This window comes from Anomaloglossus baeobatrachus, chromosome 2 (assembly GCF_048569485.1).
Source record: "Anomaloglossus baeobatrachus isolate aAnoBae1 chromosome 2, aAnoBae1.hap1, whole genome shotgun sequence".
Taxonomy (NCBI): domain Eukaryota; kingdom Metazoa; phylum Chordata; class Amphibia; order Anura; family Aromobatidae; genus Anomaloglossus; species Anomaloglossus baeobatrachus.
This window is the reverse complement of record NC_134354.1, coordinates 38,556,860-38,583,822: the sequence shown is the minus strand read 5'-3', so window position 1 is coordinate 38,583,822 and position 26,963 is coordinate 38,556,860. Positions and strand designations below refer to the sequence as shown.

The 26,963-nt window shown below is 44.4% G+C and overlaps 1 protein-coding gene across 2 annotated transcripts in view; it reads right to left on the bottom strand.

Moving 5' to 3' along the window:
- The window catches only part of SETD4 (SET domain containing 4), a 51,267-nt gene extending 25,060 nt beyond the window's left edge, over positions 1-26,207 (bottom strand). Inside the window, exons 1-7 of one of the 2 annotated variants that reach the window (XM_075334993.1) lie at positions 26,150-26,207; positions 22,466-22,559; positions 11,043-11,138; positions 10,489-10,526; positions 8,913-9,001; positions 8,379-8,808; positions 7,402-7,576 (exon numbers count right to left, since the gene is read on the bottom strand). In XM_075334993.1, coding sequence (XP_075191108.1) covers positions 7,402-7,576; positions 8,379-8,808; positions 8,913-9,001; positions 10,489-10,526; positions 11,043-11,138; positions 22,466-22,535 — 898 coding nt within the window. In that variant the 5' untranslated portion in view covers positions 22,536-22,559; positions 26,150-26,207. Of the gene's footprint in view, positions 1-7,401; positions 7,577-8,378; positions 8,809-8,912; positions 9,002-10,488; positions 10,527-11,042; positions 11,139-22,465; positions 22,560-25,944; positions 26,110-26,149 lie in introns of those variants that run through there. The other variant, XM_075334992.1, reaches the window with a different exon arrangement.
- Positions 26,208-26,963: the final 756 nt, after the last annotated feature.

Here is a 26,963-nt window from a genome sequence, read left to right as displayed (position 1 = left end):
GAAGACGAGACCAACTCACTGACCATAAACGTGTACAATAATGGCATAATCATGGTACAAGGGGCTGAGGAAAACTTACAGAAATTTGAAGACAGCTTTTCTCAAATTAAACTCCAGGCACAAAATTGCAAAGAACAACAAACCCCAGCAGCCACCATCACCTCTACAGAGACCTCCAGAGACAGAACTGCAGCCCCCAACACTTCACACCCTTCACCGGAGACCCTCAGAGACTGTTTATCTCAACTAGAAAGAGACTTTGTACAATTTAAAGAAGAACTTCAAAGAAACCTTGGTGACAGAAATGCAAATGACCAAGTAATGAATGAGATAAGCAAACTGAGATGTGAATACAGGTGGTCTATGCAGGAAATAAGAAGCAAAATGTGTGAACTGCAGCAAGAAAATGCCCAACTGAGACAGGAGATAACAGAGCTGAAGACTCCTGGACGCCTGAAACAGGAGGACGCCATAGAAACACAGAGGAGTGAAGACAACATGGCCTCCACTGGCCAGGAGGGAGCTATGGTAACTAACACCAGTACAGACACCATGGCCCCCACTGGCCAGGAGGGAGCTATGGTAACTAACACCAGTACAGACACCATGGCCTCCACTGGCCAGGGGGGAGCTATGGTAACTAACACCAGTACAGACACCATGGCCTCCACTGGCCAGGAGGGAGCTATGGTAACTAACACCAGTACAGACACCATGGCCTCCACTGGCCAGGGGGGAGCTATGGTAACTAACACCAGTACAGACACCATGGCCTCCACTGGCCAGGAGGGAGCTATGGTAACTAACACCAGTACAGACACCATGGCCTCCACTGGCCAGGGGGGAGCTATGGTAACTAACACCAGTACAGACACCATGGCCTCCACTGGCCAGGGGGGAGCTATGGTAACTAACACCAGTACAGACACCATGACCTCCACTGGCCAGGAGGGAGCTATGGTAACTAACACCAGTACAGACAACATGGCCTCCACTGGCCAGGAGGGAGCTATGGTAACTAACACCAGTACAGACACAATGGCCTCCACTGGCCAGGACACTGAGATACCAAATAACTCCAACAATATGAATGCTCCTGAAAATAACAGAAGTGAACCACAAACCAGAGATATAGAAAAGAGAAGAGAACCAGCCACCAGCAAAATCTCCAGCACAGACCCCCAGCTTCACCCACGTACCCCACCCGTGACCTCACAACGTTTTGATACCATCCTAATAATGGACTCAAATGGGAAATACCTGAAAACATGGCGACCATTTCCAGGAAAAAGGGTCAAAAAAATCCACTGTGCAACAATTGAGCAGGTGACAGCAGTCATCAATAACCCACGGTTCACAAGCCCAAATCATATTTTTATACACACAGGAACAAACAATCTGCCAGCCCAACACCAGCAGATCGCAGGACAACTGACCCAACTAGCAAAGACTGCAAAACTAAAATTCCCAGACAGCAAAATAATTCTATCATCTCTGCTCCCAAGAAATGATGTATCCAGCCAAACTACCCAGAGCATCAACACGGACCTGACCACAAGAATCAAGGCTGTGCCTGACGTGATCCTGGCACAACACCCCTCCATAAATCACCAACACCTCTATGACGACAAGCACCTAAACAAACAAGGGGTCAGCCTACTGGCCAAAGAGCTGAAGGACATTATACTAAACAGAGACCCCATGCCTGGACTCAACAACAACCAAAATCCCATGGAAAGACCCCCAACAATAAAAAGACAGGAAACCCTAATTTCATCACAGGAGGCCAGAAACAAAGCCCTTCACCCAACATCGGGCCATCAGAGGAGAAGACCACCATGGAGGGGACCATCAGCCCCACACAGAGACATGCAGGGCAGAGATATGGAAGAGATTAGAACCCTGCTCAGCACATTGTGCAGGAAACTAACACACCTATAAACCAGTCGTAAATCCAGAGTGTCTTACACAGCCGCACTCATTACAAGGTATATACACATGAGGTATTTAGAAAAAAAAAAAAAAAAATGACCTCATTCACAATCAGCAGCTGGAACATCCAAGGCCTGAGCACCTCGGCCTTTGGATGTAAAACAAATGACCCCGACTTTATTCAAAGACTGAAGAATATAGACATTCAGATCCTCCTGGAAACATGGACCAGAGCTGAAAACGAATCTCTGGTGCCAATCGGATACAGGGAAATCTCTGTCCCTGCCCTTAAAAATAAAAACACCAAACAGGGCCGCTGCTCAGGAGGAATACTGATCTGGTATAAAGAAGAGCTCCACCAGTACATCACACCAGTGAAGAGAGGAGGCAGCCACATATGGATCAGAATCAGCAGCTCCATCCTCACCTCTCAGTCCGATGTCTACCTCTGCACCACCTATATACCACCGCCAGAGTCCCCCTACTTCAATCCAGACAGCTTTGAGATCTTACAAGAAGAAGCCACCCATTATCAGGTCCTGGGCAAAGTTCTCATCTTTGGAGACCTCAATGCAAGAACAGGGAGAGAAAAAGACTTTCTGACCACAGATGGAAACATCTACATATTTGGGGCAGAGAACGACAGTCACGACTCAGAACACTCAGAGAGAAACAGCTATGACAGTACAGTCAACAAAAGTGGCAAAAAGCTCCTGAACTTATGTAAAAGTTTAGGTCTTCACATTCTTAATGGACGTACAAAGGCAGACTCACTGGGAAGATATACACTAAACTCCCATGTAGGAAGGAGTGTAGTAGACTACGCCATTACAGATATGGACCCGGCAAATATTAGCGCCTTCATAGTCACCCCACAAACGCACCTGTCAGACCACAGCCAACTTCTCCTGTACATGAAATCTACAGAGAAACCATCCACACAAAAGCCACAGCAGAGCAGCCTCTACAACCGACCTCCATCCTATAAATGGTCCAAGACGTCAGAAATAAAATATAAAGAGGCTCCCAACAGACCGGAATTACAGGAGATGCTCCACAACTTCTACAGCTACAAGTACAAGTCAAACCCAGAAGGAGTGAATCAAGCTGCAAAAGACCTCAACAAAATATTCCACACCATGGCCAAATTGTCCGACCTCAAACAAGTCAAGTACAAGAGGCCAAAAGAAAAGCAGATCAATGGTTGGTTTGACAAAGAGTGTAAAGCCGTTCGAAAGACCCTGAGAACAGCCTCAAACAATAAACACAGAGACCCCAACAACCCAGACCTGAGGGAAGCCTATGACACCATACAAAAGCAGTACAAAACCATCCTCAGGAGGAAGAAGCAGAGCTACATCTCTACCAAACTTAGCCAACTCCAAGACGCCCTCCAAGACAACTCCTTCTGGGAAATATGGAACCACATGGACACAAAGAGCAAGAAAAAGAATGACACCCATATCCAAAATGGCAACATCTGGCTCCAGTACTTCAGAGACCTCTACAAAGACATCCCAAAAGAAGGACTAAGCCAAGAGCAGGAAAACATAACATCAAAACTAAAGGCAATGGAAGAGAAAATCAAAAACTTCCAAAACCCACTGGACACACCAATTACATTACAGGAAGTTGCCGAGAAAATCACTTCCATAAAGTGTAAAAAATCTAGTGGTCTGGATGGAATCCCCCCAGAGATGTTGAAGTACAGCCCACCAGAAATTCAAGCTGCAATGGTTAAACTGTTCAACATTGTGCTGAGTGCTGGCTACTTCCCTCGTACCTGGAACCAAGGACTCATTACACCGATCCACAAGAGTGGGGACAGGTATGACCCTGCCAACTACAGAGGCATATGTGTCAGCAGTAACTTGGGAAAACTGTTCAACAGCATCCTAAACAAAAGGATCATCAGCTTCCTTACCGAGCACAATGTCCTGAGCAAAAGCCAAGCAGGGTTCGTGCCAAACCACCGCACCACGGACCACATCTACACCCTGCACAGTCTCATTCAGAGCCACGTCCACAATACAAACCATGGGAAGATATACGACTGCTTTGTAGACTTTAAAAAGGCCTTTGACTCAGTGTGGCACCCGGGCTTGTTCTTAAAAATGCTGGAAAGCGGAATAGGAGGAAAGACCTACGATGTCATCAAAAGCTCCTACACTGAGAACCTCTGCAGCGTGAGTGTGAACGGTAGAAGAACGGCTTATTTCCAGCAGAGCCGAGGAGTCAGACAGGGCTGCAGCCTAAGTCCAACGCTCTTCAATATTTACATCAATGAGCGGCTACTGCTCTGGAATCTTCACCTGCTCCGGGTCTCACACTCCATGACGCCCAGGTGAAATTCTTGCTCTATGCAGATGACCTACTGCTGGTGTCACCAACCGAGAAAGGTCTCCAAGACAACCTACAAATCTTGGAGAAATTCAGCTCCACATGGGCACTACCGATCAATCTAAAGAAAACCAACATCATGGTGTTCCAGAAGAGAAAAAGAAGATTTGACCAGCATCCTTCATTTGTCGTAAACGGCTGCACTCTAACAGGAACAGACAAATACACCTACTTGGGCCTGGAAATTCACCAGTCAGGGAGCTTCAAACAAGCCATAGAGACCCTGAAAAACAAGGCCTGCAAAACCTTTTATGCCATCCGAAGGAAATTGTATCATCTGAAGCCACCAGTGAGGGTCTGGCTAAAAATCTTCGATTCCATCATTGCCCCAATCCTCCTGTACGGCAGCGAAGTCTGGGGCCCTCACACTTACCCAGATTGGTCAAGGTGGGATTCCAGCCCAACAGAAATATTCCACCTGGAATTCTGTAAGCACCTTCTCCAGGTCCATCGAAGCACCTCCAACAGTGCCTGTCGAGCTGAGCTGGGCAGATTCCCTCTACACCTAGCAGCTCTGAAGAGGTCACTATCATTTCAGGCTCACCTACAGAGTAGCAATCCAAGCTCCCATCACCACAAAGCTCTGATATATATACGTGGGCCAGATGAACCAGGACCCCTGGCACAGCTCTCCCAAACCCAACTGGACAAAATAACTAATCACAGCAGCCTGACAAGAACCAGAATCAGGAAGATGGTAGACGAGGGCCAGGAGAGGTATGTCAGTGACTGGAGGACCGACATCAACACCTCACAGAAACTGACCACGTACCAGAGTCTACAGAGAGACTACAGACTGGCCCCGTATCTGGAGAAAATCCCGGACCCCAGAGACCGCAGCACCCTGAGCCGATATAGACTCAGTGCCCACAGTCTAGCCATCGAATCCGGCCGACACAAGCAGAGCTACAAGCCCAGGGAGGACAGACTGTGCCAACACTGTGACCTGGAGGCCCTGGAGGATGAAACCCACTTCCTGCTACACTGCACCAAGTACTCAGCAGTGAGGGACACTCACTTCAGGAGACTCTCCCATCTCTTCCCGGATTTCAGCTCCATGAAGGAGGAAGAGAAAATATATATCCTGCTGGGGGAAGAAGAGAGCGCAGTGGAGATAGCAGCGCGGTATGTGAGCGAATGTCATAGACTTCCAGAAAGAGAACTATGATAAGTCATGGACTTCCATAGCCCCCCATCCCAGATGTGGCCCCCCCAGACCCCACCATGGATATGCCCCAACCACCGTTACTACAGTCCCCACCCTGGATATGCCCCATCATAAGCCATGGACTTCCATAGCCCCCATCCTAGAAGTGCCCCCACAGTCCCCACCTTGGATGTGCCCCATCCATCCTTCCTACAGTCCCCACCCACCATCCCCACAGCCCCAGTCCCTAATGTACACTTGCTTTGGCAAAACTAATTTGTATTTGGTCCTGCCAATAAAGCTTATTTGATTTGATTTGATAGAGGGATAGATAGATAGATAGATAGATAGATAGATAGATAGATAGATAGATAGATAGATAGATAGATAGATAGATAGAGGGATAGATAGATAGAGGGATAGATAGATAGAGGGATAGATAGATAGAGGGATAGATAGATAGATAGATAGATAGATAGATAGATAGATAGATAGATAGATAGATAGATAGATAGAGGGATAGATAGATAGAGGGATAGATAGATAGAGGGATAGATAGATAGAGGGATAGATAGATAGAGGGATAGATAGATAGATAGATAGATAGATAGATAGATAGATAGATAGATGGATAGATAGATACATAGATAGAGGGATAGATAGAGGGATAGATAGATAGAGGGATAGATAGATAGAGGGATAGATAGATAGAGGGATAGATAGATAGAGGGATAGATAGATAGAGGGATAGATAGATAGATAGATAGATAGATAGATAGATAGATAGATAGAGGGATAGATAGATAGAGGGATAGATAGATAGAGGGATAGATAGATAGATAGATAGATAGATAGATAGATAGATAGATAGATAGATAGATAGCGGGATAGATAGATAGATAGATAGAGGGATAGATAGACAGATAGATAGATAGATAGATAGATAGATAGATAGATAGATAGAGGGATAGATAGATAGAGGGATAGATAGATAGATAGATAGAGGGATAGATAGATAGATAGAGGGATAGATAGATAGATAGATAGAGGGATAGATAGATAGATAGATAGAGGGATAGATAGATAGATAGATAGATAGATAGATAGATAGATAGATAGATAGATAGATAGATAGATAGATAGATAGATAGATAGTAGAGGGATAGAGATAGATAGAAGAAGATAGAAGATAGATGATAGATAGATAGTAGATAGAAGTAGATAGATAGATAGATAGAGGGTAGATAGATAGGGGATAGATAGATAGATAGATAGATAGATAGGGATGATGATAGAGTAGATAGAAGTAGATAGAGATAGGGATAGAGATAGGATAGATAGATAGATAGATAGATAGATAGGGGATAATAGATAGATAGATAGAGGGATAGATAGATAGAGGGATAGATAGATAGATAGATAGATAGATAGAGGGATAGATAGATAGATAGATAGAGGGATAGATAGATAGATAGAGGGATAGATAGATAGATAGATAGATAGATAGATAGATAGATAGATAGATAGATAGATAGATAGATAGATAGATAGATAGCGGGATAGATAGATAGAGGGATAGATAGATAGATAGATAGATAGATAGATAGATAGATAGATAGATAGAGGGATAGATAGATAGAGGGATAGATAGATAGATAGATAGATAGATAGATAGATAGATAGATAGATAGATAGAGGGATAGATAGATAGAGGGATAGATAGATAGATAGATAGATAGAGGGATAGATAGATAGATAGATAGAGGGATAGATAGATAGATAGATAGATAGATAGAGGGATAGATAGATAGAGGGATAGATAGATAGATAGATAGAGGGATAGATAGATAGATAGATAGATAGATAGATAGATAGATAGATAGATAGATAGATAGATACCATACACTGAAGCCTATACTGACCTTCTGTCACATACACACTTTGATGAGGGTTGTCAGCTGCAGTAAAGCCGTACTCCAGCAGGAGGCGCTGGTTATCATGGTGTCCGTAGCATATAAACACCTGCTCATATTTCTTATACAGTTCCTTAGTCCTGATCTCGTAACATCGAGTCTTCTCATTGAAGGCAGCTTCAACCTTGTATGGAAAGAATACATTAAAAAGTCAGAATAATGAAAAGCGCAAAGTGAGGACAAGAAAAAATATCCATAAACTTGTTAGAAGCCAAAATGATCTTGACCATTTGCACTTGGTAACACTCCCACGCGCGTCCCTCATCTCTACGCCACCACACACGGCCTTCTACCCCACATGCAGCCTTATCCCTATGCCCCCCACACACACGGCCTCATCCCTGCGCCCCCCACACGCGGCCCTCATCCCTACACCCCCCATACGCGGCACTTGTTCTTACTCCCCCCCATACGCGCCACTTGTCCCTACGCTCTCCATACGTGGCCCTCGTCCCTACGACCCCTATACATGGCCCTTGTCCCTACGCCCCCCCCCCCCCACACTCTCCCACACGCGGCCCTCATCTCTACGCTCCCACACGCAGCCTTCGCTCACTACGGGCCCCCACACGAGGCCCTCGTCCCTACGGCCCCTACACGAGGCCCTCGTCCCTACGGCCCACACACGAGGCCCTCGTCCCTACGGCCCACACACGCGGCCCTCGTCCCTACGGCCCACACACGCGGCCCTCGTCCCTACGGCCCACACACACGGCCCTCGTCCCTACGGCCCACACACGCGGCCCTCGTCCCTACGGCCCACACACGCGGCCCTCGTCCCTACGGCCCACACACGCGGCCCTCGTCCCTACGCCCCCCCCATACACGGCACTTGTCCCTACGCACCCCCACCATACGCAGCACTTGTCCTTACGCTCTCCGTACATAGCCCTCAGTCAGGCTTTCTGCCGTGTATTTCGGGTTACCTGCACCCCTGCATTGTGGTTCAGTAGATCTAAATATGGCGCCAGAGCGTACACATCCTGCTCAGCAGAAAAACATTCCTTGTGGACGTGCTTCTTATACACTGTCCTTGTATTCACCGTGCACCAGGCCCACCGCACGGCTTCATAGGTCACTATGTCCTCCAGGATCCTCGGAAACAAGGGGTCCAGGGACCTGAAGAACGGCTGCGCTGAGGAGAAGAAGTCCTGCACCGCGCGCCGCTGCTCCACGGCTTTCTGTTTAACAGGATCTGGCAAATAATTCACAGTCTCCGCTTCCCAGTACACTGGACAGTCGTAGGCGCTGGGTAATATATCCAAGTACGGTTGCCATGGGGACCGTTCTCCTAAATATCTTTCAAGGACCAAAAATGTGCACAGAGCCAGCAGAGGGGACACAGGCGGGCGCCACCTAGCCAGAAACACAAAAGAAAAACAATTGTTTTTGATGTCACATCTTATCCACCTTAATGGTAGATAGGTACCAAAACCAAAATGGAGTCATGAAATCCTCACCCGCGGATATAGTTGCCAAGGTAACTGCAGAGGACGGTGCTGGTGGTCAGCAGGCAAGACTCTGGTAAGGAAATGATCAGCTCTCCTGGCTGGGAAAAGAACAGAAATCAGAGAACATGGAGTCTCAGGTCACATATTCCTTTTCCTAAAGAAATTTACCAAAAATCAAGGCAGCATAGTTTACAATGAGCCATGCACCTATGGGGTTATCCACCATTAGGGCCATTTTCTTACTTAAATACATGTATTTTTGGCTAAAAATCCATTTTGTAGTCCGGTTTTCATTTAATAAAATCACCAGTTTGCATCCTTAGCCTCTGTGTTGCACAGTCAATTTCTGGCTGCAAAATGAGTTACCTGAGAAACAATCAGTGAGCTCATCCTGATGGTATAATAGGAGAGTTTCCTTCTCCTAGCTGTCATTTTCTGTGCTCCTTTCAGCTGATTGTGTGTGTTCGTGTGTGTGTGTGTGTGTGTGTGTGTGTGTGTGTGTGTGTGTGTGTGTGTGTGTGTGTGTGTGTGTGTGTGTGTGTGTGTGTGTCCACTAAAGGAATCTACACCGTCACATTTACGATCACAAACTTTTGCACAGACACCCCATTTGGCTCAGGGAACGTCATAAACTATGTTTTGATGGGGAAATTTTAACCCCGCGCTTTACAGTTGTTCACCAAAAAATCTGCCTCCATTAAAGTCAATGGAGCTGGGAGCCACAATGCAGCCAGAACTTCAGAAGAACGCGCAGCCACACCCTTGAATGGGAATACTGGCGTGTCACAATGCATCCAGGGAAAGAGACAGACACACAGAGACAGACACACAGACAAACACAGACAAAGAGACAGAGACAGACACAGATAGACACAGGGAAAGACACAGACAGGGAAAGAGACAGAGAAAAAGACAGACAGGCAGAGACAGACAGACAAAGAAAGAGACAGACACAGATAGACACAGACAAAGACAAACAGGGAAAGAGACAGACAGGGAAAGAGACAGGGAAAGAGACAGACAGACAAACAGGGAAAGAGACAGGGAGAGACAGACGGGGAAAGAGAAAAGGAAAGAGACAGACAGGGAAAGAGACAGACAGGGAAAGAGACAGACAGGGAAAGAGAGACAGGGAAAGAGAGACAGGGAAAGAGAGACAGGGAAAGAAAGACAGGGAAAGAAAGACAGGGAAAGAGAGACAGGGAAAGAGAGACAGGGAAAGAGACAGACAGGGAAAGAGAGACAGGGAAAGAGAGACAGGGAAAGAAAGACAGGGAAAGAAAGACAGGGAAAGAAAGACAGGGAAAGAGAGACAGGGAAAGAGAGACAGAGGCAGACAGACACAAACAGAGAGAGAGATAGACAGAGAGTTGATTGAGTGGTTTATACGCCTGCCGCTTCATTCAGCCCCTCCTGGTTGTGGTCTAGTTGTCAGGGGAGAATGGAGGACACAAGGATCAGGAGATCGGAGATGTTCCAGTGGTGGCCCCCACTCTGATCTAATAATTATCACCTATCTAGACCTGAATACGACTTTAATTCCAAGCTCTATAATAATCATTTCTGGAAGGATCTCCTCACCGACCTGCAGCCGCTGAGCGCTCATCAGTCCCCTCCCTGTATCTGGAAGACAAAGTAAACCAGGAGTTAAACATGAACCGTGAATGAGGAAAACAGAGGGAACAATGTGCTGTATAGGCCCGCAATAAGAGGAGGCAGATAAACAGGATCAGACTACACAGGGTTTGTTTGTAGTCTGTAACCATGGAGACACAATGGTCTGACAAGGAGCTGGATACACAAAGTATGTAGTCAGTTCCCCTTTCAGAAAGGAGAGATCACCTAGTAGCCATGGCAACTGCTTTCACCAGGAAAAGTCACACATTGAGGAACAGCAGCCTACGAAACAGGAGTCTGCCTCATAAAGGGGCCTCCTCATACTAGGACGTCCATACGCTCGAATACATGAGATAAATACATTTTTTGTGACTTTTTGAAATAAAAAATGCCTTGATGTGATTATACCTGTGACTACTTGGGTGGCAATTGGCTCTCTAGGCCGCCATTTTCTGGTAAATACACACGTAGGACTTTCACTCCAATATGGCAGATTAGCTTCATTATCTTCATCATTGTTACCTGGGAAATGTGCCGTCCTCAGCCGCTTGTCCCGAAATCCTCTCTCCTTCATCCACCTCATCAGCCGGACGTACCGCCATTCATGACTCGCATTCACTACAAGAAACCACAGCAAAATGTTGTGAAAAAAAAATGCCATTTTCTGTTGTCTTTGGGGTTTTGTTTTTACCACTTTTACTGGACAGTAAAAATTACCTTTGTTCCACGGTCAGAACAGTTATAGAGATACCAAATTTTATAGGCTTTTTATGTTTTACTACTAGTGATGAGCGGGCACTACCATGCTCGGGTGCTCAGTACTCGTAACTAGTGATGAGCGGGCACTACCATGCTCGGGTGCTCTGTACTCGTAACTAGTGATGAGCGGGCACTACCATGCTCCGGTGCTCAGTACTCCTAACTAGTGATGAGCGGGCACTACCATGCTCGGGTGCTCAGTACTCCTAACTAGTGATGAGCGAGCACTACCATGCTCGGGTGCTAAGTACTCGTAACTAGTGATGAGCGAGCACTACCATGCTCAGGTGCTCAGTACTGGTAACTAGTGATGAGCGGGCACTACCATGCTCGGGTGCTCAGTACTCATAACTAGTGATGAGCGGGCACTACCATGCTCGGGTGCTCAGTACTCGTAACTAGTGATGAGCGGGCACTACCATGCTCAGGTGCTCAGTACTGGTAACTAGTGATGAGCGGGCACTACCATGCTTGGGAGCTCTGTACTGGTAACTAGTGATGAGCGGGCACTACCATGCTCGGGTGCTAAGTACTCGTAACTAGTGATGAGCGGGCACTACCATGCTTGGGTGCTAAGTACTCGTAACTAGTGATGAGCGGGCACTACCATGCTCGGGTGCTCAGTACTCATAACTAGTGATGAGCGGGCACTACCATGCTCGGGTGCTCTGTACTGGTAACTAGTGATGAGCGGGCACTACCATGCTCGGGTGCTCAGTACTCGTAACTAGTGATGAGCGGGCACTACCATGCTCGGGTGCTCTGTACTGGTAACTAGTGATGAGCGGGCACTACCATGCTCAGGTGCTCAGTACTCAAGGAGGGGGGAGGGAAGGGCACCAACCCGTGGGATCTCCAGGTATACAAAACTATGCAAATGTAAGAAAGAAGGGGTATACCAAACACGGGATCACCACAATTATATGTTACATAGAAATATTATTTTATTGCACACAAAAACAACACATGTCTCCCATCAGGAGTGCTGGACACACAAGGATTCAATTAAAAACACTTAAAAAATGCCCATGGCATGATAAACCAACACATTGGAAACATTAGTGTCAATGTTATTATACACAATACAAATTGCTTCTCCCCACAACAATGATTACACCTATATTTCTAAAGATAATACACTGGCCTTGTACCGTTTAGTGTTTTAGATACCACAATTGGTCCTATTGTATCACAGACCAAAACAAACCCACTATCTGTAGCCTGTATGGGATCCCTAAGGAACTACCCGAGGTCCTTGTGAGATGCTGCAAAAAGACCTAGTATTGATCAAAGATCTATCATACCATCACAGACTGTATAGGTCTGTCTTTATCAGCACCAATATCCACTGGCCATTTAACCTCACTAGCGATGTGTCACACTAAGTCTTAATGCCCACAGTTCATAAGGAGGATACTATGCTTAAAGTGACGCGGTATAGAACTGTGACATTCTACACAATCTACTAATCAGTCAACCAGGACAGACCAATGCCTTGTATTAATGCTCAGCATTCAGCCGTGCCAAACTATACTCACTGTCCGTGACACATCGCTAGGATGAGGAGAGCCATACAGGTATAGGTGACATGTGGAGAGAAGTTTTCCCAATGTGATAACCCCACGCGTATCGCCACCTCTCAGGGTGGCTTCCTCAGGGGAAAGAGAAGAGCTGTGTAATGCCTCCTCGCGTGTCCTATTTAAGGAAGTGTAGTCACACTCACCAATGATGCAGCTGGAGAACCTCGTGCATCGGCAGCGTTCCGATGGCCGTCGCCATCTTGCCTGAGTCACGTGGTGCCCTGAAGGTTCTGCCCTCAGACCCCTTCTGCGCATGCGCACCCCATCAGAGCGGACGCTTCTCAAAAATCATGCTCGCGTGTCGTTAAAGCTTAGCACTATGGATGTGTGTTGTATTACTAAGCTCCAATATCGTATTTATTATTTACACAGAGTTTAACAACGCCTAGCAAAGCCGATCGTTGTCACATGACAGATAGAACCACCCCGATCCCATAATGCGCATGCGCGGGTTCTTGATGCTTATTACGCTACCAGGCTGCAATCATACCTGGCGCGCTACACAACGGATACCTCCCATCAGCACACCATATATATATATCCTGAATGTCTAACATGCAGGCAAGTTCACAGTATGTACACACGGGAGGTCCGAATCTGGTTCCTCTATACGTGCAGTTGCTTCAGCACCTATCATACATTCACATCCTCAGGCTTAGGGTACATGATACATGATCTCATTAACCCTTTGAGAGGTATGCTTGGGGAAAGATAGCATATACCTTGTTCCAAGAACAAATTTGGTTATTGATCATTTGCAAAAGGTACAAGGCCAATGTACCTGACATTATACTGTAACATTGAATAAGTATAGAGACCTTTTCCAGTCAGTACATGGCATACCACACTGATTGCTGCATATCAGAGCCCTGAGAGCAGCTAGACCTGATACAATACATCCTGTTCTCAAACAGAGTTTAGTTAGTTAGTTATTTATAAGAGGTACAAGACCAATGTATCAGACTATCCCATACTGCAGCACTGAGTAGGTGAGATGGCCTCTCCTAGTCCATGCACATCTCACCACATCAATAGCTGCATATTCGTGCCCCATACACAGATGAGCCTGACCCGTCATGTAGCCCCGTCCTCAAGCCTGTGGTATATAGTACCCGATCTCAATAGACTCTAAAAAATATATAATCAGGCAAGATAGAATTCTGCCCCATTTCAAAACTGATTTTAGTCATATACCATCACCAAAGAGTACACCTACAAATTAACATCAGACATTTTTGTATTATACACCATTGAGCCCATACCAAGGCCCTCCTACCCAGTATACAGCCTGCCACACCAAAAAACTGCATATTGAGCCCCTAAGAAGCACAAACGTACTCCAAGCTCTAGGCTCCATACAGGTGACTGGATGCAATCACATCTCCATCAGGGAAAATTATTAACCGCTCAAGGGATAAATATCCCGTCATCAAGCCTTCTGATATTCCAAGATTGATTTGCATTCAGTAGTATGTTCAAAACCAAGCAAATCCAATTTCAACGGTCCCAATCCATGGAACCTACGGACAAGGAAGTACTGCATTTAGTCCCGTGTCTCCAGTTGAAGTCCACTCTTCTTCATGGCATCTCATTTAAGACCAGAATCCTTCTTACATCCTTTATTTCTTATTCTAGTTCTTATTATTCGGATCCCGCCACCATATTATGGATCCTCCACTTCGCCAAGCCCAATGATGCCACATATAGAAAAAGGCTGGCCAAAACAGCGAGCCGAGGGGAACAGATCTATCCAGTATCCTCTTGACTCCACAATTCATATCTCGTTGCCCATTCGACATTTTTCACTTTTAAATTTCTTTAATTTTTGAACAGTCCTCTTACTTCTCCATTTGTTCGTAATCATTCTCCTTGATTGGTAAGGAGGGCTAAAAAGAAGGAGACGGATAAGTTGAGAGAATTTTCACGCAACCCTACAGTTTTAAATAATATTAAATAATATTATAAAACCCGGTATACAGTAGTTCCTCGTTCAACCCATGTGGTGCCAAGCTATTAAGGGTATAGATCCATCGAGATTCCTTCTGTAAGAGCTCTTTGGTACAGTTCCCACCTCTGAGGTTCTGTTTTATTGAGTCAACAATAATGACCTTCATTGTACCATATCGCCCCCCATGATAAGTAAGAAAATGCGCCGCTACCGAAGTAAGCGTTTTCCCTTTCTTAAGGTCTGCACTGGCCGTATTGATGCTCGAAAAGTGTTGCTGTACTCTCCTTCTTACCTCTTGCGTGGTTTCACCAACATACACTTTTGGGCAGCTGCAGATAAGGACATAAATTGCATTCCTGGTCCGGCAGTTGTAATACGCCTCAGAAGTGATCCGCCTAGGAGCAATCGGTAGAGAGATATGATCAGCCGCGACCATGTACGGACACACTGTACATGCTCCACAAGGAAAAGTCCCTCTTAGCTTCACACCTGAACCCAGACTCTGTTTTGATCGAATAAAGTGGCTGCTGGAAAGTATGCCACGTAAATTCTGGGCTTTCCTCGCCACGAGTCTGGGTTTTTCGCCTAGAAAGGGAATCAACTTCTTATCACTTCTCAAAATATCCCAGTTAGTCTGGAGTATACCATAAAGGTCCTGCCATTGATTGTTATAGGGCGTAATGATACTCACTGTCGCTTGTTTTTTCCGTATTTTTGATTGCAGTAGAGTTTGCCGTTCCATGGTCTTGCAGGTTTGAAGGGCTCCAGAGACCACTTTCTTCGGATATCCCCTTTTGTAAAATCTGTTGGACAGATCAAGGGCATGCGACTCAAAATCTACGTTTTTGCTGCAATTTCTTTTTACTCTCATGAACTGTCCTTTGGGGATACCATTTTTAACATACATAGGATGGAAACTGCTGTAATGTAACAGGCTATTTGTCGCTGTTGGTTTTCGGTATAGAGACGTGCATATAGTGCCCTCTGTCTTCGTGATCTGAAGGTCTAGGAACTCTACTGTCTCTGTAGAGATGTTAGATGTTAGCCTAATGTTCAGGACATTATCATTCAGTGTGGCAATGAAGGATTCACACTCCTCCAGAGTTCCTGACCAAAAAAACAGTATATCATCGATATACCTATACCAACCAACTACGTGAGTTTTGTACTGCTCCAAGATGTAAACCTGTGTCTCCTCCCACCACCCTAAAAAGATATTAGCATAGGGTGGTGCACAGCAAGCCCCCATAGCGGTCCCGGATCTCTGACGGTAAAACACCCTATCAAACAGGAAGTAATTCCTATCTAGCACTAGATAAAGTAAGTCCAGAATAAAGGAATCGTGTCTCCTGTTCCCAGTTGTTCTGCTATCCAAATGGAACGAAACTGCCTTGGCTCCCAACTCGTGGCTAATTGAGGTGTAGAGTGATTCAACATCTAGTGTTACCAAAAGAACCTCCGGTGCAATTTCCAAGTGCGTCAGTTGGTCAATGAGGTGTGTGGAATCCCTCACATAGGATAAGGCAGATTGTGCCAGCGGTTGAAGGTAAAAATCTAAATAGATACCTGGCCTCTCAAACAGGCCCCCAATTCCTGATACTATAGGCCTGCCCGGAGGTTCCGGACGCCCCTTATGGATTTTGGGTAACATATAGAATGTTGGTACTACTGGGTCTTTTGTAATCAAAAAATTCCTTTCCTTCAAAGTTATCGTCCCTTGGTCGTGGGCTGCAGACACAAATCTGTCTAAGTTCTTCTTGAAGGTACTCGTGGGGTCCGATGGAAGTATTGTATAACAATCACTATTGGCCAACTGTCTCCTCGCTTCCCTTACATACATTTCTGTCGGCCATAACACCACATTTCCCCCTTTATCTGCTTCCTTTATTAGGAACTCATTGTTGTTTTTCAATTTAGATAGAGTCCGTCTCTCACCTATAGTTAAATTATTGGCTCTGTTGTTATCTAATTTCAATTTCTCAATATCCCTGCATACTTTATTGAAAAAGATTCCAACTGCCGGGCAGAGACCTAGGGGGGGTGTGGCTTGGGACAACAGTCGTCCTGTAAAGGGGATCTTTGTACCTGTTTGTCGCTCATTCTCCTCAAGGAGGTCCAAAAGATCATTAAACACCTGGCGATCCTCCGGAGGCAATGTGTCGATGACCTCGGGTCGGCTATAAAGATATTTAAAGGTTAATTGTCTGCAGAAGAGGTAAACATCCTTGGTCACAGTAAATTTGTCCAATCTGCTCATAGGTGCAAAAGATAATCCTCTAGTGAGCAGATTGGTCTCTGCTTCCGTCAGTTGATATCCTGAAAGGTTAACTATCTGCAAGTCATGTATGTTACCTGTTACCAGTTCTGCCTCCGACTCCTCGTTTGCCTCTGTGGAGGTGACCGCCATGGTTGGGCTCTCCTGTTTTTTCTCTTGTTGCTTTGGTTTCCGATGGCCCCTCCTGGTACGCTTTCTGGATCGCTTGTATCCGTAGATAAAAAATCACTGCTCAACGGTTCGGTAGCCACCAACAAATTATCTGGTTCTCGATTTACTGGTCTGCGCTTATTCCCCCTATGCAACCACTTGTAGGCCCTGTTTTCAGCGTAATCGCTCCTGTCTCGTTGAAATTTACTCTTTTTGCCCTTAATTATGTCCTTCTCGTATGTGTCAAGAATATTTTTTAGCTTATTTTGGAATGGTACTACCACTGTTTGTGCGTCTAGCTGTTTCAATATATGTTCTTTATTATTTATCTCTTCCTTCAATTGGGTAAGCAAGGAGCGGTCATGCTCAACAAGCATATCCAGGAGTATTGTTGAGCATGTTTGCAGCCCCTGTTCCCATGTGACTCTAAACTGCGCATCTGTCTCCCAGGCAGGAAATATCTGTACCCGCAACCCTCTTGGTGTGATTTTAAGTTTTTTGTGTATTCTTCTAAGGTTCTAATGTTCCACCAGACCTTGACTACTCTCTTGTGTAGGTTAATTATACTTTGCATCAATTGTTGGTTCTCATCCTGGGGATTCCCCAATGCATTAGTAACTCCAGGATTAGGGACGGCACCAAAAATATCTACAGATTGACAAGACCACGCTGCCTCTCTTGCCGCTAGGTCCATGTGGTTTGTTGTATCACAGAATATAATCTATCCACTTGTTAAATAACAAAATAAATCTCATCAATAAGAAAAAGGGTGTGCCTCCTTCCAGAAAAGGCGCCAAGAATCGCACCAAACCAATTATAGACAAGGAGGGGGGAGGGAAGGGCACCAACCCGTGGGATCTCCAGGTATACAAAACTATGCAAATGTAAGAAAGAAGGGGTATACCAAACACGGGATCACCACAATTATATGTTACATAGAAATATTATTTTATTGCACACAAAAACAACACATGTCTCCCATCAGGAGTGCTGGACACACAAGGATTCAATTAAAAACACTTAAAAAATGCCCATGGCATGATAAACCAACACATTGGAAACATTAGTGTCAATGTTATTATACACAATACAAATTGCTTCTCCCCACAACAATGATTACACCTATATTTCTAAAGATAATACACTGGCCTTGTACCGTTTAGTGTTTTAGATACCACAATTGGTCCTATTGTATCACAGACCAAAACAAACCCACTATCTGTAGCCTGTATGGGATCCCTAAGGAACTACCCGAGGTCCTTGTGAGATGCTGCAAAAAGACCTAGTATTGATCAAAGATCTATCATACCATCACAGACTGTATAGGTCTGTCTTTAACAGCACCAATATCCACTGGCCATTTAACCTCACTAGCGATGTGTCACACTAAGTCTCAATGCCCACAGTTCATAAGGAAAATACTATGCTTAAAGTGACGCGGTATAGAACTGTGACATTCTACACAATCTACTAATCAGTCAACCAGGACAGACCAATGCCTTGTATTAATGCTCAGCATTCAGCCGTGCCAAACTATACTCACTGTCCGTGACACATCGCTAGGATGAGGAGAGCCATACAGGTATAGGTGACATGTGGAGAGAAGTTTTCCCAATGTGATAACCCCACGCGTATCGCCACCTCTCAGGGTGGCTTCCTCAGGGGAAAGAGAAGAGCTGTGTAATGCCTCCTCGCGTGTCCTATTTAAGGAAGTGTAGTCACACTCACCAATGATGCAGCTGGAGAACCTCGTGCATCGGCAGCGTTCCGATGGCCGTCGCCATCTTGCCTGAGTCACGTGGTGCCCTGAAGGTTCTGCCCTCAGACCCCTTCTGCGCATGCGCACCCCATCAGAGCGGACGCTTCTCAAAAATCATGCTCGCGTGTCGTTAAAGCTTAGCACTATGGATGTGTGTTGTATTACTAAGCTCCAATATCGTATTTATTATTTACACAGAGTTTAACAACGCCTAGCAAAGCCGATCGTTGTCACATGACAGATAGAACCACCCCGATCCCATAATGCGCATGCGCGGGTTCTTGATGCTTATTACGCTACCAGGCTGCAATCATACCTGGCGCGCTACACAACGGATACCTCCCATCAGCACACCATATATATATATCCTGAATGTCTAACATGCAGGCAAGTTCACAGTATGTACACACGGGAGGTCCGAATCTGGTTCCTCTATACGTGCAGTTGCTTCAGCACCTATCATACATTCACATCCTCAGGCTTAGGGTACATGATACATGATCTCATTGAAGGATTCTGGTCTTAAATGAGATGCCATGAAGAAGAGTGGACTTCAACTGGAGACACGGGACTAAATGCAGTACTTCCTTGTCCGTAGGTTCCATGGATTGGGACCGTTGAAATTGGATTTGCTTGGTTTTGAACATACTACTGAATGCAAATCAATCTTGGAATATCAGAAGGCTTGATGACGGGATATTTATCCCTTGAGCGGTTAATAATTTTCCCTGATGGAGATGTGATTGCATCCAGTCACCTGTATGGAGCCTAGAGCTTGGAGTACGTTTGTGCTTCTTAGGGGCTCAATATGCAGTTTTTTGGTGTGGCAGGCTGTATACTGGGTAGGAGGGCCTTGGTATGGGCTCAATGGTGTATAATACAAAAATGTCTGATGTTAATTTGTAGGTGTACTCTTTGGTGATGGTATATGACTAAAATCAGTTTTGAAATGGGGCAGAATTCTATCTTGCCTGATTATATATTTTTTAGAGTCTATTGAGATCGGGTACTATATACCACAGGCTTGAGGACGGGGCTACATGACGGGTCAGGCTCATCTGTGTATGGGGCACGAATATGCAGCTATTGATGTGGTGAGATGTGCATGGACTAGGAGAGGCCATCTCACCTACTCAGTGCTGCAGTATGGGATAGTCTGATACATTGGTCTTGTACCTCTTATAAATAACTAACTAACTAAACTCTGTTTGAGAACAGGATGTATTGTATCAGGTCTAGCTGCTCTCAGGGCTCTGATATGCAGCAATCAGTGTGGTATGCCATGTACTGACTGGAAAAGGTCTCTATACTTATTCAATGTTACAGTATAATGTCAGGTACATTGGCCTTGTACCTTTTGCAAATGATCAATAACCAAATTTGTTCTTGGAACAAGGTATATGCTATCTTTCCCCAAGCATACCTCTCAAAGGGTTAATGAGATCATGTATCATGTACCCTAAGCCTGAGGATGTGAATGTATGATAGGTGCTGAAGCAACTGCACGTATAGAGGAACCAGATTCGGACCTCCCGTGTGTACATACTGTGAACTTGCCTGCATGTTAGACATTCAGGATATATATATATGGTGTGCTGATGGGAGGTATCCGTTGTGTAGCGCGCCAGGTATGATTGCAGCCTGGTAGCGTAATAAGCATCAAGAACCCGCGCATGCGCATTATGGGATCGGGGTGGTTCTATCTGTCATGTGACAACGATCGGCTTTGCTAGGCGTTGTTAAACTCTGTGTAAATAATAAATACGATATTGGAGCTTAGTAATACAACACACATCCATAGTGCTAAGCTTTAACGACACGCGAGCATGATTTTTGAGAAGCGTCCGCTCTGATGGGGTGCGCATGCGCAGAAGGGGTCTGAGGGCAGAACCTTCAGGGCACCACGTGACTCAGGCAAGATGGCGACGGCCATCGGAACGCTGCCGATGCACGAGGTTCTCCAGCTGCATCATTGGTGAGTGTGACTACACTTCCTTAAATAGGACACGCGAGGAGGCATTACACAGCTCTTCTCTTTCCCCTGAGGAAGCCACCCTGAGAGGTGGCGATACGCGTGGGGTTATCACATTGGGAAAACTTCTCTCCACATGTCACCTATACCTGTATGGCTCTCCTCATCCTAGCGATGTGTCACGGACAGTGAGTATAGTTTGGCACGGCTGAATGCTGAGCATTAATACAAGGCATTGGTCTGTCCTGGTTGACTGATTAGTAGATTGTGTAGAATGTCACAGTTCTATACCGCGTCACTTTAAGCATAGTATCCTCCTTATGAACTGTGGGCATTAAGACTTAGTGTGACACATCGCTAGTGAGGTTAAATGGCCAGTGGATATTGGTGCTGATAAAGACAGACCTATACAGTCTGTGATGGTATGATAGATCTTTGATCAATACTAGGTCTTTTTGCAGCATCTCACAAGGACCTCGGGTAGTTCCTTAGGGATCCCATACAGGCTACAGATAGTGGGTTTGTTTTGGTCTGTGATACAATAGGACCAATTGTGGTATCTAAAACACTAAACGGTACAAGGCCAGTGTATTATCTTTAGAAATATAGGTGTAATCATTGTTGTGGGGAGAAGCAATTTGTATTGTGTATAATAACATTGACACTAATGTTTCCAATGTGTTGGTTTATCATGCCATGGGCATTTTTTAAGTGTTTTTAATTGAATCCTTGTGTGTCCAGCACTCCTGATGGGAGACATGTGTTGTTTTTGTGTGCAATAAAATAATATTTCTATGTAACATATAATTGTGGTGATCCCGTGTTTGGTATACCCCTTCTTTCTTACAGGTGCTCAGTACTCGTAACTAGTGATGAGCGGGCACTACCATGCTCGGGTGCTCAGTACTCGTAACTAGTGATGAGCGGGCACTACCATGCTCGGGTGCTCAGTACTCGTAACTAGTGATGAGCGGGCACTACCATGCTCGGGTACTCAGTACTCGTAACTAGTGATGAGCGGGCACTACCATGCTCGGGTACTCAGTACTCGTAACTAGTGATGAGCGGGCACTACCATGCTCGGGTACTCAGTACTCGTAACTAGTGATGAGCGGGCACTACCATGCTCGGGTACTCAGTACTCGTAACTAGTGATGAGCGGGCACTACCATGCTCGGGTACTCAGTACTCGTAACTAGTGATGAGCGGGCACTACCATGCTCGTGTGCTCATAATGAGCAGTTGGATGCTCGAACAGGCGCGATTTGTGTAACGAGTATAATTGAAGTCAATAAGGAACGCAAGCATTTTTTTTAGAAGATCTGCGATGACAACATGGCAGACTTCCATAGTCACACATTATACGGGCCTGGACCCAGATGTCTGACTACACACATATATACATTGGCTTAGTGTGGACATATCGCCAGTCTGTGTAGGGAGAAGGAGACTACACGGCCCCAGGGGCTGGGAATGGCGGGTGCTATGTAAGCATCGGTTACCTGTGGATGTTTCTAGAACTTTCTTCTTCCTCCGCCTCCCCGTCCGTCCTTGTTTAGGATTCATTTTCATTCTTCATACTGCTTTGTGCTTTTCCTACAATGCAGAAGACAATTTCAGCCTGCGACTTAGATGCAGACGTTACGAGGGCGTCCCGCCACTTAGGACCATACAAGAAGGAGTTTCTGGTGTTGGTCGAATCCTCGCAACTTTCAACATAAAATGAGGTCTGAAATAACAGACACTTTCCCTTTCACCATCGAATGGCTTTTACTGTTTATAGATTTAGGGCGCTTTACACCCCCCCCCCCTCCCGAGTCCTTGTATACACTATTCTATGAGGGGGCTTTAAGGGGATTGTTCAGCTGTACATTTATTTGGCAACCCTCAAGCGCTGAAATTAAAGATATTAAAGGGAACCTGTCAGGTGCAATATGCAGCTCACCTCCCCGCTGCCATCGCCGGATTTCAGCTCAATGCGCATGATCCCGGAGTCTCGCTCATGCGCACTATGAAGCCGGGTGTACACGTCCTGGCTTCAAACTGAAGTAGTGCGCATGTCCCAAATTCCGGGGATCATGTGCACTTTCTGAGACAAAATCCAGCATGTGAGTGATCATCCTGTGATGCTGCACATTCATTAGCATGATAGCAAGCCCACAGGGGTGTATTAATATGCTAATAGGGCCGACTAGCCAGGGGAACTAATGCACAGGGGACTAGTCCCCGCACTCATAAGCATACAGTAAAAGATCTTTACAAATATTTTTTCTAAGGATCTCTTTATCTATGCTAGTGTATACAGGGACAGTTAGGCAGGGATTAGCAATATACACCCAGAACTGATCCTGGGTCTGGGTGCATATTACACCTGACAGAGACCCTTTAAGTTATACTCTGATGAGCAATCCAATCTGCACTGGTCCGGTGTGGAAGGCGATCACTTCTTCACCAGGAATCCATGCCATCCCCAGCGCTTACTAGGCATCGCAAATATTATGACATACCAGTGCCTTGAAAGCGGGAGCAAAAATGAAGACCCTCTGCCACAAAGGAAATTTTTTCTGAAATTTTTCAGGCGCAGTAACATGGACGATCGTAGTGCATGGCTTGGACGGCAGCTCTCCTGACCTGAGTGCGAGAGCTGCATAGAAATCCACGCTGTCACGCTTGGGTCAGGAGAGAGGCTAGCCAGGCCATGCATTACGATTCTCATTAGTCACAGTTGTTCACAGATCGGTGACTTCTGACCATCTTTGCTCCTGAGAGACTCTGCCTCTCTCTTATACAGTCATGTGACTTCATTGAAATTTGACCCTCCAGTAGCTTTCCATTAGTACCGCTTACTATTCCAGCCTTTTGTTAACCTCGTCCTAACTTTTTGGAGATATGTCTCTACCATCAGTTTCTAAATTAATTAATTGAAATGAAAAGGAAAAATGTCCAAAGTTACACTTCTGATCTGTCATATTGTGCATAAGGCTCAGTCCTGATGGAAACAATGGGGAAGTCATTCTGCAAAAAGGGCAACCAGCTATGGACCGGAAAACAGATAAGACTGGTGCTTGCCGAGTTTACACACACACACACACATAGTACATATACACACATACAGTACATATACACATACATACACACACATACAGTACATATACCCACATACAGTACATATACACATATATACACACACATACAGTACATATACACATATATACACACACATACAGTACATATACACATATATATACACACACACATACAGTACATATACACACATACAGTACATATACACATACATATACCCACATACAGTACATATACCCACATACAGTACATATACACATATATACACACACATACAGTACATATACACATATATACACACACATACAGTACATATACACACATACAGTACATATACACATATATATACCCACATACAGTACATATACACATATATACACACACATACAGTACATATACACATATATACACACACATACAGTACATATACCCACATACAGTACATATACACATATATACACACACATACAGTACATATACACATATATACACACACATACAGTACATATACCCACATACAGTACATATACACATATATATACCCACATACAGTACATATACACATATATACACACACATACAGTACATATACACATATATACACACACATACAGTACATATACACACATACAGTACATATGCACATACATATACCCACATACAGTACATATACCCACATACAGTACATATACACATATATACACACACATACAGTACATATACACACATACAGTACATATACACATATATACACACACATACAGTACATATACACATATATACACACACATACAGTACATATACACACATACAGTACATATACACATATATACACACACATACAGTACATATACACATATACAGTACATATACACATATATACACACACATACAGTACATATACACATATATACACACACATACAGTACATATACCCACATACAGTACATATACACATATATACACACATACAGTACATATACACATATATACACACACATACAGTACATATACCCACATACAGTACATATACACATATATACACACACATACAGTACATATACACATATATACACACATACAGTACATATACACATATATACACACACATACAGTACATATACACATATATACACACACATACAGTACATATACCCACATACAGTACATATACACATATATACACACACATACAGTACATATACACATATATACACACATACAGTACATATACACATATATACACACACATACAGTACATATACACATATATACACACACATACAGTACATATACCCACATACAGTACATATACACATATATACACACACATACAGTACATATACACATATATACACACACATACAGTACATATACCCACATACAGTACATATACACATATATACACACATACAGTACATATACACATATATACACACACATACAGTACATATACCCACATACAGTACATATACACATATATACACACACATACAGTACATATACACATATATACACACATACAGTACATATACACATATATACACACACATACAGTACATATACACACATACAGTACATATGCACATACATATACCCACATACAGTACATATACCCACATACAGTACATATACACATATATACACACACATACAGTACATATACACATATATACACACACATACAGTACATATACACATACATATACCCACATACAGTACATATACCCACATACAGTACATATACACATATATACACACACATACAGTACATATACTCACATACAGTACATATGCACATACATATACCCACATACAGTACATATACCCACATACAGTACATATACTCATATATACACACACATACAGTACACTCACCCACACACCCTTATCTCACCTGTGACTTCAGTCCTGTTCACACAGCTGCAATCTGTCACCATGCTTTCAGTCTCATCAATCCTCTGCTGTAAACACCATTGCATTGCATTCTGATTGTTTAGACTGTAATAATGCAACAAACCCTCAGCTGTCGTCACTATCTAATTTCGCACTATTTACATTATCGACAAGAAGATGGCAGGGAATTTAAGTAGGAAACAAACCTCACATCAGCCGCCAGCAGAGGGTAAAGACTCCACGTGTGGAGACAAACACTTACTTCCGGGTCTGCCTCCTCCGTCGAGACGTCTCATTGGATAACGCTGTGAGACGTCACGGTAGTAGCGTTACAAAGGTAAAAGCTGTAAAACTTTCAGTCCCTTCATTGTGTCCGCAGTGTATGGGCGCCATCTTGCCGGAGTTCCGTTCTTACAAATTGTGTAGAAACTATTTTGTTGTCAGACGCCATTTGTTATTGGCCCTCCATACTGTGTTTTAATCATAGAGTGTTGGAATTGGTCATATAATGTGGGCAGGGACATAAAAAAAAATGGGGCCAATTAGCGCAATGTGTCTCACCTCAGTCTTCAACTGCAAGTGTGAATACAACCTTAGCAAATAAGGAAAAACAGAAGGACCTCTGTGGTGAAAAATCACTTAGTCTATATTAACACATAGAGGAAACTGCATTTCTCCCACAGATGAAAACACCAGAGTATTCTACGTTTTCACTTTATTGACAGAATACTTTTAATTATTAGAGATGTCTGCCTTTTAAAACAAATCTGACCAATTTGAATGCACTTTTCACGCTTCCCATGGAAGTCTATAGGGGAAAAATGCAAAAAAAAAACCAACAAAACACTGAGCTCCACAAGGTTTATTGAAGGGTTTTCTGCTTTCACAAAGCCCCAGTTCCCCGGCTGCAGGTTATTTAACATAAAAATTCTTCACTCCCCCTCCCCTGGTCCAACGCTGAGTTTCCGGCACTGCGCCTGTGCCAACGCTGCAGACAATCACAGACATCGGGAATTTTTT